Raw genomic sequence first — 14,060 nt, 5'->3', positions numbered from 1 at the left:
TTTCTTAGACATCATCTGTGTAGATTAAGTGGAGCTATTTTAGGCTGTGCTATTCAGACAGGCTCTCTCAAATGTTGACCAGCTTAGTACTAATTCTTTGTTTGATTGAATCTTTCCTGAACATGGGTGGTCAGAAATACCATGACCAGCAGCTAGGGTCAACTTCTCCAGTCTACTGAAAGAAAAACATGGATTCATTTATTTTAAAGCATGTTCAGTAAAACAGGCCCAGTAAAGAAGAACGGTCAAGGATGTCCCACTAACAATACCCGAATCTACGTAATATATGGTGAGCGAGAACAATATTCCACTAAGACATAATAAAGTCTTCTTTCTATACATGAATTATATACAAAGAAAGGTATTGCCTATTTCTTAAGGCAGAAAAGGGACAGCAACAATAATTCTGAGTACCCTCCTCTCCATTAATCCCCTCAAGCTCTAACAACTGAAGCCGAATGATGACAGTTAAGCATGAATGATAGTTCTGGTTTTGTTGATCATTTGAACAGATGGACTGGGGAAGGTGTGGGTGTGCTGTGAAATGGCAATTACTGCAGGGAGGGAAATGTAGTTGGATGAAAAGGAAGAGAGATACAAATCAAAAAAAGGAACAAAGCAGAGAGGGGAAGGGAAAAATGAAACAAAAAAATTCTAGTGACCTTACATATCACTATATTTTTCTGCTGAATTCACCAGATATTGAGCAAATGATCAGTAATGGTAACAGCTACATCTGTACCTATTGCACCCAAGCCACAACTTCACTCAGATCTTTGTATAAATATCTAATTGATTCCAGTGAGGTATTTTCTAGGAATAAAGGCTTCCAAATAAACCCATATTTATACCAGTTTTTACAGGACACAGCTAAAATAGAATTCAGATCTCTCCTCAAAATGAACTATATATTCCCGTCTCCTGTGCGGTAAACAAAGAGCTCCCTTTTGCTTGGCAATCTAAGCAACGAACACACTAACAGCATAGGAAGGGAAGTGTGACAGCAGCAGGGACAGCAAACCAGGAGTCCCTAAAATAATGAAAATAAGTTTGTAGCTAATAATAAAGAACGATCCTTTTTTCCTCACAGCTCTCAGCTCTTGAATACGTTTTATCTCAAATTCTTATTCACAATTCACTGGATAGTGCTTGTCAATAACTATCTGATCAGGTGGGTTTTTTCCTCCCTAAGGAAATAAGAGCTTCATTTTGATCAAGAAAAGGGCAAGGGGTGGGGGATGTCACTATGGGACCTTGATTTACCTTAACCATTTTCTCTCCTATGTGTGTATATTCTCTGCTGTATTGCACAATTCAAACATTTAGGGACTATGCTATATGGCAAAACTCAGTCAGAACAATCTGAAGAAGATCTAATGCCTGACGATCTGCTCTCTATTATACTCAAACCATTCACACTAAGATCTTTGAGAGAAAAAACCAAACAAACAAAACAACAGAAAAGCTGTTATGTTTACATTATGGAAACAAAACTAAGCTAGAGAGGGACTTGGTGACTTTCTGGGTCATGAAGAATGGTTGCCTCATATCTCAGGGTACAGCCCTAACCTCTGCAGTATTCTTTCCATGACAATACTTGAAAAAAATATTTTCTTTAAAAATCTGTTTAAGAAGGTCTTTTAAAGTGCCTAATACTTTTGTTATTTTTTTTTCCAATCAGTGCTACTTAGGTACTGCAAATTGGATAGCTACTGGGTTTGCAGAAGTAGGGAAACTAATAATAGCATGAAGAACTTTTCACCTACATCACCAAAAAGAGCATGACCTGGTTTTGCAATGAATGAAAGAAAAACTCAGCTGCAGCTGTCAGGTAATACTGTAAAGAGAGTTGTGAAGGGAGTTTCAGTTCACTTATTAGCAGACAGGTGTCTGCATCCGGAAAGCACCATCACAGCTGGTGCAGACTGATGCTGTTGTTAGCAGTCTCAGCAGAGAGGCCAAGTACTGATCTGAGAGTTTATTTATAAATATTTTAGCAGACTGAAGAACCAGGAGGAGTTTTAAATTTACATTTCTTTATACATACTCCCACTCAGAATCTGTGAGCTTAGTAAATCTGTATAAAATCATCACCAGAGCCTGACAATAGGATTTACAAGGGCAATGTACCCATAAAGGCAGAAGCCTCCACTGACAAGCGGGCAATCTTGCCTTCCAAAATGATTTTTTTTTAATTCCCCAAAACATTAACACAGTGTTAATGGAGATAATCACTACACAGTGCTCACCCTTGCAGCATCTCTGTTGTAGTGATGGGATATATCCTAGATGCAAAGACTTAGTGCTGAATGCCAGGAGCTAAACACTGTGGGCCTAATCTTGCTCAGGACCACAGGGCACAAAATGAAAGAACAGACTAGAAGACACTTGCTCTGATGGCTGCTAGAGGATAATGCAGCGCATGTGCAGGATAGGATACAATGCAGGCTGTGTGGCATGAAGTGAGAAGCCACCAGTTTTGTCAGAAATGTAAGAAAAGCATACTCTGTTTAATAGCAAAGCTTCAAATAACAATCCTAACAGTTTTGGCCTTCAAACAGTTATATCATGTCCCTGACAAACTGCTGGACCAGCCAGGAGAGCCAGACAACTCAGGTGGACTCCAAAATATGCTAATGGTGGTCAGTGGCACTGTAATGGCATTATGAGGGATTTCTTCTAAATGCCCACTGTTACATAGGTAATCTGCCCTCATGATTCAAAAGAGAAGGTAACTAACTTCTTCCCAAAGACTCCCCTCATTCTTTGCTTAGGAGGAAACACACAGGAGTGGCAGTAAATCAACAAGTTACCTTAGTTACTCAACCGTAACTGCAACAAGTTGACAAATGAAGCCTTGCTCACATGACTCACAGCAAATGCCTTCTTACCGTGAGACGTTTCGAGGCGTCCACTTCAATCATCCCCCGCAAAAGGTTCTGACAGTCAGGGGGGATAAAATGTGGCATGTGGAACACTCCACGTTTCACCTTCTCCAACAGTTGCCGCAAGTTGTCGTCGTCAAAAGGCAGGGCACCCTGCAGGGATGTGACAGAGTTGTAGATGGGAGAGACAAGTGAAAGGGATTTGGAGCAGGCAAAGGGAGAAAAGCCAGGATAAACACAGTGAGAGAATGGAAAAGAGGAAGCCAGCTCATAACGAATTATCATAAGTGAAAAAAACTTTTTATCCATGGAAAATAATTTCTTAGTGCTGCTGTATGTTCTCCAACATAAGAAACAAAACTGAGGACACAGTTTTTTTATTAGACCTTTAATTAGAAAATGACTACCAGTATAAAACATAATACAAAATATGAAATTGCCTTTCCAGGCAAATTCACCAAAGGTGCATGCATGGATTCACTTAAATTCAGCTCAAGCTTTTGATCTGCTGGTATTCCTCCTGGGCATACTTTCACAGCAGCAATGTTTATCGTCTCCTTATTTTTAATCTTCCTGAGACACATTTATTGCAGACATTGAAAAGGAGGTGAACAGCATTTGAGAGACTTTTAGTAAAGAACATCCGCTTTCTGATGGAGCAGTCAAATGACACAGCTGAAAGAAACTCTAACCAACATTAGCCTTTGGAAGCAGCAGACATTCTACCTGTTTAATATACTCCATCCAGTTCCCATGCTGTGGTCAGGTCATCAGTTTCTATTGCTTCCCTACTGTAGCTCACTTACATGAATGGCTTGAGGTTTTTTTAGCTGAAATTACATTTTGAATAGATCATCAGCTTGCCACAAAAAGCAGCAAAAGACCTATCCTTGCTGCAAGTACAAAAAAGAAAAGAAGAAGTTGAAATCTTTAGAATAACTCTACCAACTGAAGCTGTACCCTTTTACTACAAGTCTGCACCTTCCTAGATATTCTCACTTCCTTCTTGCGCTGCCTAATTCTAGTAGGTGTCGAGCTTCCTTGTTTTCCAGGATGGTTTGTGGGAAGCTGCAAGTTGTCAGCTGCTGTGATAATGAAGCTTTAAGTTGTCAGTTCTGGCACTGCTCTTACTACAGTGAGTAGTGCATCTGTATAAGCAATCCTGTGTTTATGGTTTACAGAGACCAACAGCTCCATTTACAGAAGCCTCAGAAAGCCCACCTGATGGCAACTGCTACTGGGCACTACTTACTGTTGTTTGTTCATTCAAGCAGCCTTGAAGAGAGAGCCTCCCTGTCTTCTGTAACCAATCTCCTGAGTTACCTACTTTTTTCCTAACTGTTCCAGACTTAAAGGAAAATCAATTCTGATAGTTCAGTACTTTGGCTAACGCAATTTAAACCATGATGAAGTCAGCAAGGCTGCTTTGTGGCATTTCCTGAAGGTAACAACTACAGCTCTTTTATTACTACCACCTGCTATTACAGCTTGAGACTTTTTGTAGGGTTTGTCCTGACACAATTAACTGGAGAGCTCTTCACTCTCCGTCAATAATACACTTATTTCAATCATTTTGCAGGCTCATGTATATATGTAGGAACAAATGAAGATGCAGGGACAGAGAGACATCAGATCTTGACAGAGAATCCCCCTGAAAATGAAAAGCTCACTCCTACAAATCCTAACCATCATGACACATTCTCTCTTCTATTCTTACAAAACCAAGAAGTTATATTAAGAGCTCATTACACAGTTCTATTTTATCAGCTATGAAAATAGCTGCCCAGGAACAATAGATGACCAGGTACTATCTAGTGAGAAAGTTACAATTCTTCCCTTGCAACATCAAGAAAAAAAATCTGAAAAGTCAAAAAATCAGTGAATTGTAATGACTAAACAGAAAAAAAAAGTAAGAATGGTTAAGGTGAATTAAAGCATCATACTGAGATTATTTCAAGATAGTTTCATTAAAAAAATTATCAGCATAGTTTATAAATACAAATCCTTTAAAATTTTCAAGTATTTTAAACAAGAATAATGTGCAGAATCTAACTCTAATTGTACATTGTACAAGTGCTTTAGTGAAAATAAAACATTTAAGTGAAGTAATTAGGTTTACTAATAAATGTACAAGAACATAAAATTTGACTTCGGGCTTGTTATTTTTATAATTGTAGGTGATCATCTGAACTATTATAAATATCAAAAATTTATCACACACAAAATCTACTCTCATATACAGCATTCAGTCTGCACATGGTATATGCATACATGAACACAAACTGTATTTTCCTACATTATACTATGGAAATTGATAGCAAATACCAAGCCTACCTGCCTTCAGCTGGACATCCAATTGTTGTATGTTTAGGAGTGCTACATTACCACCGCAAATCAGAATAAATTCCACAGAGAATTGAAACTTTGATCGAAAGAAGGATAAGTTACAAGATACCACATTTTGAATACTAAAGAAAGTACTACTGAGCCAGATGGAAACTAATTTAAACTTTGTACTACTGGCTCAGTTTTATATTCCCAAGTGTACCAAATTAGAATGTAGCTCAATACTTGCATGAAACAAAATTGTTGCACTCAAATCTCTTGATAAAACACTGCAGTTAATGTATGCATATACCTATTGAAACACGTATATATAAGCAGAAGAAACAAATGCTTCCCAAACCCAGTCATATTTTGATCCCATGAAGGACTTTGATGCTTTCTGTATCCTGGAGTTGTAACCCTGCACATCCTTTCCAGTCAAAAAATGCACTGCAATATCACAACACAGCAAAAAGCATTTCTGGAGACAAGTTTTTGACACTTGTCTATGCTCTCCTGTGCAGGGCAGCAGCATTTCAAAGCAGCAGTGAAATATTCCTCATGCTTTTCCTTTGGGACTGGTGTAGAAATAAGAGGAAAGGATGCAACTGATAGATCCAAAAATAAGGGAACTAAAATAACCCATCTGTACATGATGTCAACAGAATCACCATTAAATACAGCAGCATTTTCGTGTTTTTCTTTTCTTTTTAAAGGATAGCGCAAGGAAGATGACTCACCACTAGCAATGCAAATAAAATGACTCCACAGCTCCAGACGTCTGCTTTCCTTCCATCATATTTTTCTCCCTGCGCAGCAATGACACAGAGGTTCAAAAGACTGTTCACTAGTAAATGAATTAATTATCCTTGAAGAACAAGAGAGGGGAGAATGGGAAACCCCACATTTCTATTCAGCCACCTGCTTCCCAAGGTGGCCTTCCCAACTAGGAGGCCATGACACAGCCCATTAATTGAATTTTTATGAATATCAGTTTACAGTCTTATCTGGGATTTGCGAGAACAGGCTTAGAAGTGGGGAGCAGGGCAGAAATTGTCGACAACTCACAAATGACTAGACCTGGCACCTAAACAGTCTCACAGGTGCATTAAGAACGTCAAGACGGTGTTTTTCTCTTCCCTGGTTCTTCAGGGAGCTTGTCACCAGTCACATTATTTGCAGACTCATAGTATTGTCTGGACAGTTGCTTCCTGCTTGGCATTACACTGAAGATATGCTTTAAAAGAGGGGAATTCTTGGCCATTGAAATCTTGGATCCTTATTTTCAGAGGACAAAGGGAGAGCAGAGGGAAAGGGTAGTTTGCATTGTTTAACAGAAACCAACATCACTGACAGCCAACCCCAGTTCTCCTGAAATGACAGCTACATCAGAGACAGGAAAGCGTAGGGAACTGCATCCCCTGGGTGGAAAGATCAAGTTAAATGAGGCTACTGTATTTCTGCCTGATCACATGGCATGAAGGGTACTGTGAGAATAACACAAGATCATTTCCCTCATATGGTCGATGTGGCTTGATTCAGGGCTGAGCCAAACAAACAAAACTGTAGTTATGTTTCTTGTGTCCTTTCCAATGCTGTCTGCCTTGGACAGATTTCCTGTACAGAGGGTCGATCTGCGTACTTGCACTGAGTAACGTTTTAAAAAATATACACACTAATGCTAACCAACTTACCCGGATGACTTCAGGGCAAGCATAATGTGGTGATCTGAAATACAAAATACAGTCAAATGAGCATGTAAGAGCCTGTTATTTATGGATTATGTGCATTTCGATTTTGTTTAGCAGAATCATGATTGGCTCGCTTATACAGAATGCAAGTGTGCAACACCAGCACTTTTGTCCTTACCTCAGTGAGAACACATTTCTTAGAAAACTCAGAAAATGGTCAAGAACCAGCATAACTTGAAATTCTATGGCCCTACTATGAATTTCTTAAAAGTAAGCAAGGAAGAGACGACCAGGCATATTCTGTGATTATAGAGAATTCCAGCCCTCTAAGCCCACTGTTTAACTTGGCCTTGTATCTAACTAGACAGAAGGTCCATGCTGGATAGCCTTTTACAAGAAAAACGACAGAAGAGTATTTTCAGACCAAACACACACATCCCTAAACCATGTCTTGCATCTCTTCTGCTAAGATTGCTCTCAATTACTCCACTGGTCATAAAGCTGCCAATACATGATTTCAACATGCAATTTGTTTTCCTTTTAAAAAACGAAAAAGGATGGACAGTAATACTATTACCTAGTGAGTTAACATATTCTTTTTGTATCCCTCTACCCATATATTTCTGGTTTGATTCCTGGCTGAGAATAGTTAATTACTTCAACTTGCCAGGTAATAATTTTAATTCCTAAAGATTATAGCCACAGCTATTTATTTTATAGCCTTCATTAAAGTAACTTGACAAGTAAAAGGGATGCAAACTGTCTGAGACCAGTGTGCAAATCATGCTATTGTTTACACTGACACCTCCCAGCAGTCCCTGAGCCTGTCTTCATTTGTGCATTTGTTTCTTGTGACAAATGCAATCATGGCTGGGCAATACCTGTCTCAGAAAGTAATGAGCACAGTGAGGTTAGCTTTGTGCTAGGATGCTACATTAATGCCCAGTGAGACAGTCCATTAATTGAATTTCCATACACACTACACTTATCTTATGGCAAAATATCATCCCATGGGCATGGAATGCCCTGATTTGGTATCACAGCTTTTGGCAGACCATGATAATAAACTCAGGTTACATTTGGACTACAGCTACCCTGACAGCAAAGCTTAAGCAAGGAGACAGGAATGCAGTTGATTCCTCATAAATTTTAGGAAAAGTGGAATTCAGAAGTTTAGTACAATATTTAATACCCTTCACCCCCCACCCCCCACGTAAGAGGTTATCACAGGTATTCTAACCAGGTCTAGACAGACCTCAGTAGTGAACCCAAGTGTCTTAACTTAGACTGGATTTTTAAAACCTCAATTCGAGAGTCAAAACAGATAATGGAAACCAGAGCCTTTCTGGCCAGAGTTGGCTCTTGGGAGACCAAAAAGAATGGACTCGTGCCTAGTGGGTAAGACAGACTACCTGGGCTCTCTTGGCAGCTCTGTCACTGGAAGCCATATGGACATGGTTACTTAATGTTTTTAAAAGCTGCAGCTGGCCACAGTTTAAGAAAGGTGACCAGAACCTCACCATGAGCCTACTCTTCCGACTAAAACAAGCAATGCCACCACAGCTTTCATACATGACAAAAGTTTGTATGACTGAATTCACTGGGTTTTGTACACGACTTTAACCTTTTAGGGCAAAAAGCTTCTATAGTAACAAAGGGCGTGATGGCAACAATAATGAAATAAAGCTAAAGCAGTCAGTAATGTTAATAGAATTGTTGCTTCTTGACTAAGTGGGGGCTGATTTCGGGGACTTGCAGCATATTGCTGGCCACTGCTGGAGAGAAAGTGAGGCCAGAATGAGACACTGAATTGCTTAATGTTATGTACATGTTCCCAACCCTCCAATGTATACTGTTCCCTGTGAATTTGGTTCTTTTCAGCAATCCAATACCTGCTAACACCTCAAAGCCTTAACCACTAAACAGTCATGTCACTGGACTAATGCATGATTTACAAGCTTTTAGGAGACAAGTTAGATTATTCTTGTCAGAATGCTTGACTAGTGGTGGTGTCTTTTTTTCATATCACAAAAACGGTGTATAGTGTACAGACCATCCTACAGGTACACACAAACCGGAATTAATAAGCCGCACCAGAATGGGGACTGCAACCCAAAACTGGGCACGCACAGCCAACTGTCACCAGTGCTAGACTGCTTAGGCAGAACAGTGAAAGAGGGCAGTATGGGAGCTGTAGGGAAGGTAGTAATGCAATTGTAATTTGGGAAAAAACACGGTAGCAAAAAGAGTATAGGAATTACATCAGATCATGGACACTCACACAGTTTAGTCACCTCAGAACAGAAAGACCAGTTCTAACATATTCTATATAACTGAGTTGTATTAGGTTTCTCAAATCCTCTCAAATCCTGCACCATATCCTGTACAGTTCAACAGCATCCTTCAGCACAATACTTTTTGGGTGGCCATGCCATTTGGGGTGCACTGGAAGAGTCAGTATCTCAACTTGCAGACTGCTTCTGAGTTTTTATTTGTAAAAGATCACTCCAACAAAGATTTCAGAACATTTAATTGTGGATGCTGAGCAATGCAACCACCTTGACAGCTTCCTGTGCTAACATCCTTGAAAAGAAGAATGTAAGTGTTGTGAAAAACCCAAGATAGGTATGTGCCTATTTATGTGTCCCACTAGCATTACCTTCCTCATGTCAGCTGGAGTGCAGTGGAATCTGCTAGGTGTCTTACAAGGCACCACTGAAATTTTGCTAAAATCTAGGAGAATGGGTGGAGAAAATGCTATAATAAATCCTTTGAACAAGTTGGATTGATTCAGTCATTCAACAGCTGCACTGCAACTGCCCAGAGAGCACAGGTTTCTGGCACAGACATTCTGAATTTGTGCCAGCACACACTATCTAGATATATGCAGCACTATCTTGGCTAACAGCTCTAAAAGGGATCCTCCAGCCAGCCAGAATCCATACAAAACTCATTTCCATGCTGCCAATCACAGAGTAACTTCAACTACTTTAAAGAGCAAACTCAAATTTAATCAAAAATCTACTTATCTTTCTACAGAGGCATGAATATTTCTTTGGCTCTTACCACTAATTATTCAATATATGTTTGTCATGAGTAACACTCACTGCCTCTTCTCCTAGGCCATCTCCTCATCACTCAGCTACGTGTCTGTGCAGCAAAAGCCACAATCTGCCCTTGATAACAAATAAGTATATCGCTCAGCAAGATCAAGAAGCAGAAAAGTAGTTCTCGATCTGTGCACATCAAGATACAGTGCAGCTACAGCAGATCTGAGACAACCAGGGCAATATCTTCAGGGCAGATGTGATGTGCCTGTAACCTACAGGTCTTGGTATGTAGGTAAGAGAGACCTGCACTGTGCACACACAAACTGACTGCTCATGTATGGTTTATCTGGGAATATACAGTAACTGCTTTTCCAGAGAAGCAGCTGGTTGATCAAGAAACACAGGGAAAGCTGTGTGATCCTACTCTACAGTGTGACAAATCATGTGTTACACTGCCTGATGGGTTCCCACGTACCATCAAAGATGAGTGTACCTGCCTGGGTCCTTTGGTCCCATGCCTTAAAATGATACTATTTGGGGAAGAAGGAAAACTTCTTTGACTGCCATTCCTTAGGCCTCATAGCTGGAGGCAGAGTTTCTGCAGAGAGGGAGGAACAAGAAGACTCCTTCCCTCTGTTTTTCTTATGCGTGAAGTTACCTTGATACAGGAGGTTGTACAGGTGCGCTGAAGTCCTCCCATGTCTAGCTGTTTTTGCTGTTGCTCAGATGCTAGAGTCCCTTCTTCCCCACCTGTTAATCACTGTCTCCAAGCTGGCTTTCAGAGACAGAAGCTACCCACTACTGCAAAAGGCTGCATGAGCTTTCCCCCCCCATGGTGGGTAGCAAAGGGCTGAGAGGAAGCGGAATGCCAGAGGAGTAGCAAAACAGATAAAAGGAATTCTTCAGCAGAAGGACATACGTTAGAGTAGCCTAGGTGGAGAAAGTGACAGCCACAGATCACACAGAAAAGACAGGGAGAGACTGAAGGAGCGGTTCCAGTAGAAGTGCATACTTAAGGCTCCAGTGAAGGCAGTAGCTGTAGGTAAGGCTATAATTAAGGTAGTAGCTGTAGTTAAGGCTGAGTGCTATTTTACCATTAAAGCTTCGACTAAGTCATTTAGCTTTATATGAGAAAACTCAGCATCTAGCCCTCAGCCATCTTACAGCTGTTTACTTCTTGAGTACAATTACATTTCTGGCAAATCTGCAAATCAGCTCATTAATTAATATATCTGTTTAAATTATTAAGACTTGGAACCTTTAAGAGGTCTTAATGTAAAAAATGAAACAGACCCCTGTATTAAAAGGGCATAAAGATCACAAAGTGAAGTATTCAAAAGCTAAGAATTGCTACAATAAAGCTTGAAGAGGTTATACTGCAGGTAAGTCAAGGTGGGGCGGTGGATGTGTTGCTGTCCCCAACACCTCTGTTTTACTTGTGGCTGAAGTTGGAAAGTCTGTAGCAATGTGAGGGAAGTCTAGTGTCATGAAGGACAAGTCTGTGATAGAGGCAACTGACTGATATACTGAAGAATCAAACTCTCTGTCACTGCCACAGAACCCTTCTGTGAAAGAAAATGAACAGGGTCTTAAACTGAGACGTTCACAGGTAATTACAAGTTTTTCAAAATCAGAGTGCATCACATCTGAAGTTTGATTTACAGTATTTATAAGCATGTGGAGCAGCAGCTGCAGTTAGTAGGCACTCTGCTCTCCAAGTAAAGGACTGTTATCAATTTTTGCCATCTCTTCCCTTATCTCTGTTTCACTCAACTTATCTCTGTTTCACTCATCGCCAAACTTTAAAACAAAGTGAGTGCAAAACCAACAGGGAACAGATCTAGGACTGACAGCAACTGACTGGGATGACAAGTTAGGGGAAACTAGAGCTGGAACCTAGTGGAACAGAGAAAAAGATCTGGGATTATGGGCCAATTATGGAGCAGAAATGACTGGGAGAAGTCAACAAGACTAGAGTGCAAATCAGGGAAGAAGATGGGAATGGAGTGCTGGTAATGAAAGCTCTTGATGAGATGGGGTAAAAAGTACTAATTCTGGCATTTCCAATGTTAAGAGCCTAAATTTGCAACCCTAACAATAATTGGATGTAGGACACTTGCATCTGTTTTAGGCAACACGCACACATTATAAAGGGGAAAGAATATGTGCAGCACCGTAAATCAGAAATGGTGCTTGGACAAGGTGGTGAGTGGCAAGTGAATATCACTCTTCTGAATTATCTGCTCGTCACAGGTGGGCTGAAACACCAAATACAGATGTAAGGGAATCAGGAGCTAGATGATCTCCACTAGCATTTCTAACAGACAGTGCATTGGTTGTTATAAATACCCTGAGGTAAAAAAAAAAGAGCCAGTAATCAGTCCTAATGAGAATTTGTGGTTTTTTTTTTCTGATAGATCCAGGCAACCTATGGGTCTACAAACCGTTGCTAGGAATTGCTAGGGAGAAGTGAGAGCAGATGATTTGACTGTGCTGGGGTTGGAAGTTGCTGTATTCTTCCATTATGCCACTGACAGGTGCAAGGCTTTCTTCTCACTCTCAGTAAAATCATGATCAGCATTGCTCTCCCCACATGCACACAGCTTTCTGGATCAAGCCAGGGGTTCCCTATGGAGACACCAATATGGGGGAACTGTTGCATACAGTCAGTTAATTGTGGGGCTGTCAGCAGTGGGTGTCAGCCTCCACACTGACTGCCTCTGCAGAGATCAGGTCTGGTGCTGGAGCGAGCTACATTTACACGTCAGTTCTGTCCTAGCTCTTCATTGGGATAGAGAGATTTGCAAGCAGGCAGCACAAAGACTAGCACTGCTGTGGGTTCTCAGTCACATGGCAGTTTGCAGCAATCTCCATCCAGTAGGACTCAGTGTTTCAAAGCTGTGATGAGTGAAACAGAGAGAAGCGAAGAGGTGGCAAAAATTTACTTTGCCAGGTTTCTATAAGGAGAGATGGGGAATTAGGAAGGGTCTTTACAAGCTCCCAAGAACTGTAACTCAACAGTATCCTCTTCCAATCCTTCATTCTAGGCATAAGCCCTCTTAGTTCAAGAAAAGGGAACAACATCCAGGGAATGCTCCAACCCTTCCTACTTTTCCAAGACTCTTATAGAAATGGCTGCAATTTATGTTCAGAGCAACTTGGGCGCTGCAATGACTTACTAAGATGGAGAACTGAAGCAGAGAAAGGTCATGCATCTTGTCCAAGACCACCCTGAATGCCTTCAGCAGAGACAGAAATCAAGCTCAGATCACCTGGGTCTCAGGCCTGTTGTTTAACCATAAGGCACTCACTCTTCTTGCCTAGTGACAATTCAGGATAGATTCTGAAACACTGTGAAGCAGCATGCTGGGAAGAATCCCTGTGAAAAGAGGCAGGGGAGAGTCTCTGTATGCTATTGCCTGGATGGGAAAAGAGGAAGAAGAGCCAAAGAGATCTAAAATAATAGAAGCAGCATCCTACCACACCTTCTGCTTCCTTCCTTGTCTGCTGCTTGCTCACAGACTTCCCCTGCTCCTAGAGGAACAGACACTCACTGTGTTACTTTGGCATTTCAGGAATCATCTCTCCATGAGACTGCCTTGCTGTGCAATTTCTGTGCAGTAAGCAGATTTATTCCTGCAGACCCTACACACAGCTCCTGTTGCCCTCAAGGGTCAAAAGACACTTGTTTAAAACTATGGCTTATTCCTCTGTGCTGTGTATATATATGCAAGATTTGCTCAATATACATTTCCAGGAAAGGGGATTCATTACAATCAAGGCCCAATGCGCAGCCTGTCAGTGACAAATTATGCCAATGAAACAGCAAGGCCATCCTTACCTCCCTCTCCTTTTATTGTTTTCTCCAGGTAGCCATCGGTGCTACAGAAAACTGCAGATCTAAGGAGTAGCTCCCAGAAAACACTGACTCTGAGGTATGTAATACAGCATACTCATGAGGCCAGTCAAGGCTCTGTGGTAACCTAAACCCTACCCAAACTTTGGACTAAACTTCGCAGTTTACTTGTGACAGCAAAGAATTTTTGACTGCACTCTAACCACTCTGCTGTACTGACAAAGTTAGCTGCATCACACGCCTCAACCCCACC

At 40.9% G+C, this 14,060-nt stretch overlaps 1 protein-coding gene across 9 annotated transcripts in view; it reads right to left on the bottom strand.

Annotated features, from left to right (window-relative positions):
• Nucleotides 1-14,060, bottom strand: part of BRSK2 (BR serine/threonine kinase 2) — a 333,681-nt gene that overhangs the window by 67,949 nt on the left and 251,672 nt on the right. For all 9 annotated transcript variants that reach the window (XM_075094536.1, XM_075094537.1, XM_075094538.1 and 6 more), the window contains exons 6-8: nucleotides 6,905-6,938; nucleotides 5,951-6,019; nucleotides 2,892-3,038 (exon numbers count right to left, since the gene is read on the bottom strand). In XM_075094536.1, coding sequence (XP_074950637.1) covers nucleotides 2,892-3,038; nucleotides 5,951-6,019; nucleotides 6,905-6,938 — 250 coding nt within the window. The remainder of the gene's footprint in view (nucleotides 1-2,891; nucleotides 3,039-5,950; nucleotides 6,020-6,904; nucleotides 6,939-14,060) is intronic.

This window comes from Phalacrocorax aristotelis, chromosome 5, assembly GCF_949628215.1.
Source record: "Phalacrocorax aristotelis chromosome 5, bGulAri2.1, whole genome shotgun sequence".
Classification (NCBI taxonomy): Eukaryota; Metazoa; Chordata; class Aves; order Suliformes; family Phalacrocoracidae; genus Phalacrocorax; species Phalacrocorax aristotelis.
This window is presented reverse-complemented; position numbering and strand designations above follow the sequence as displayed.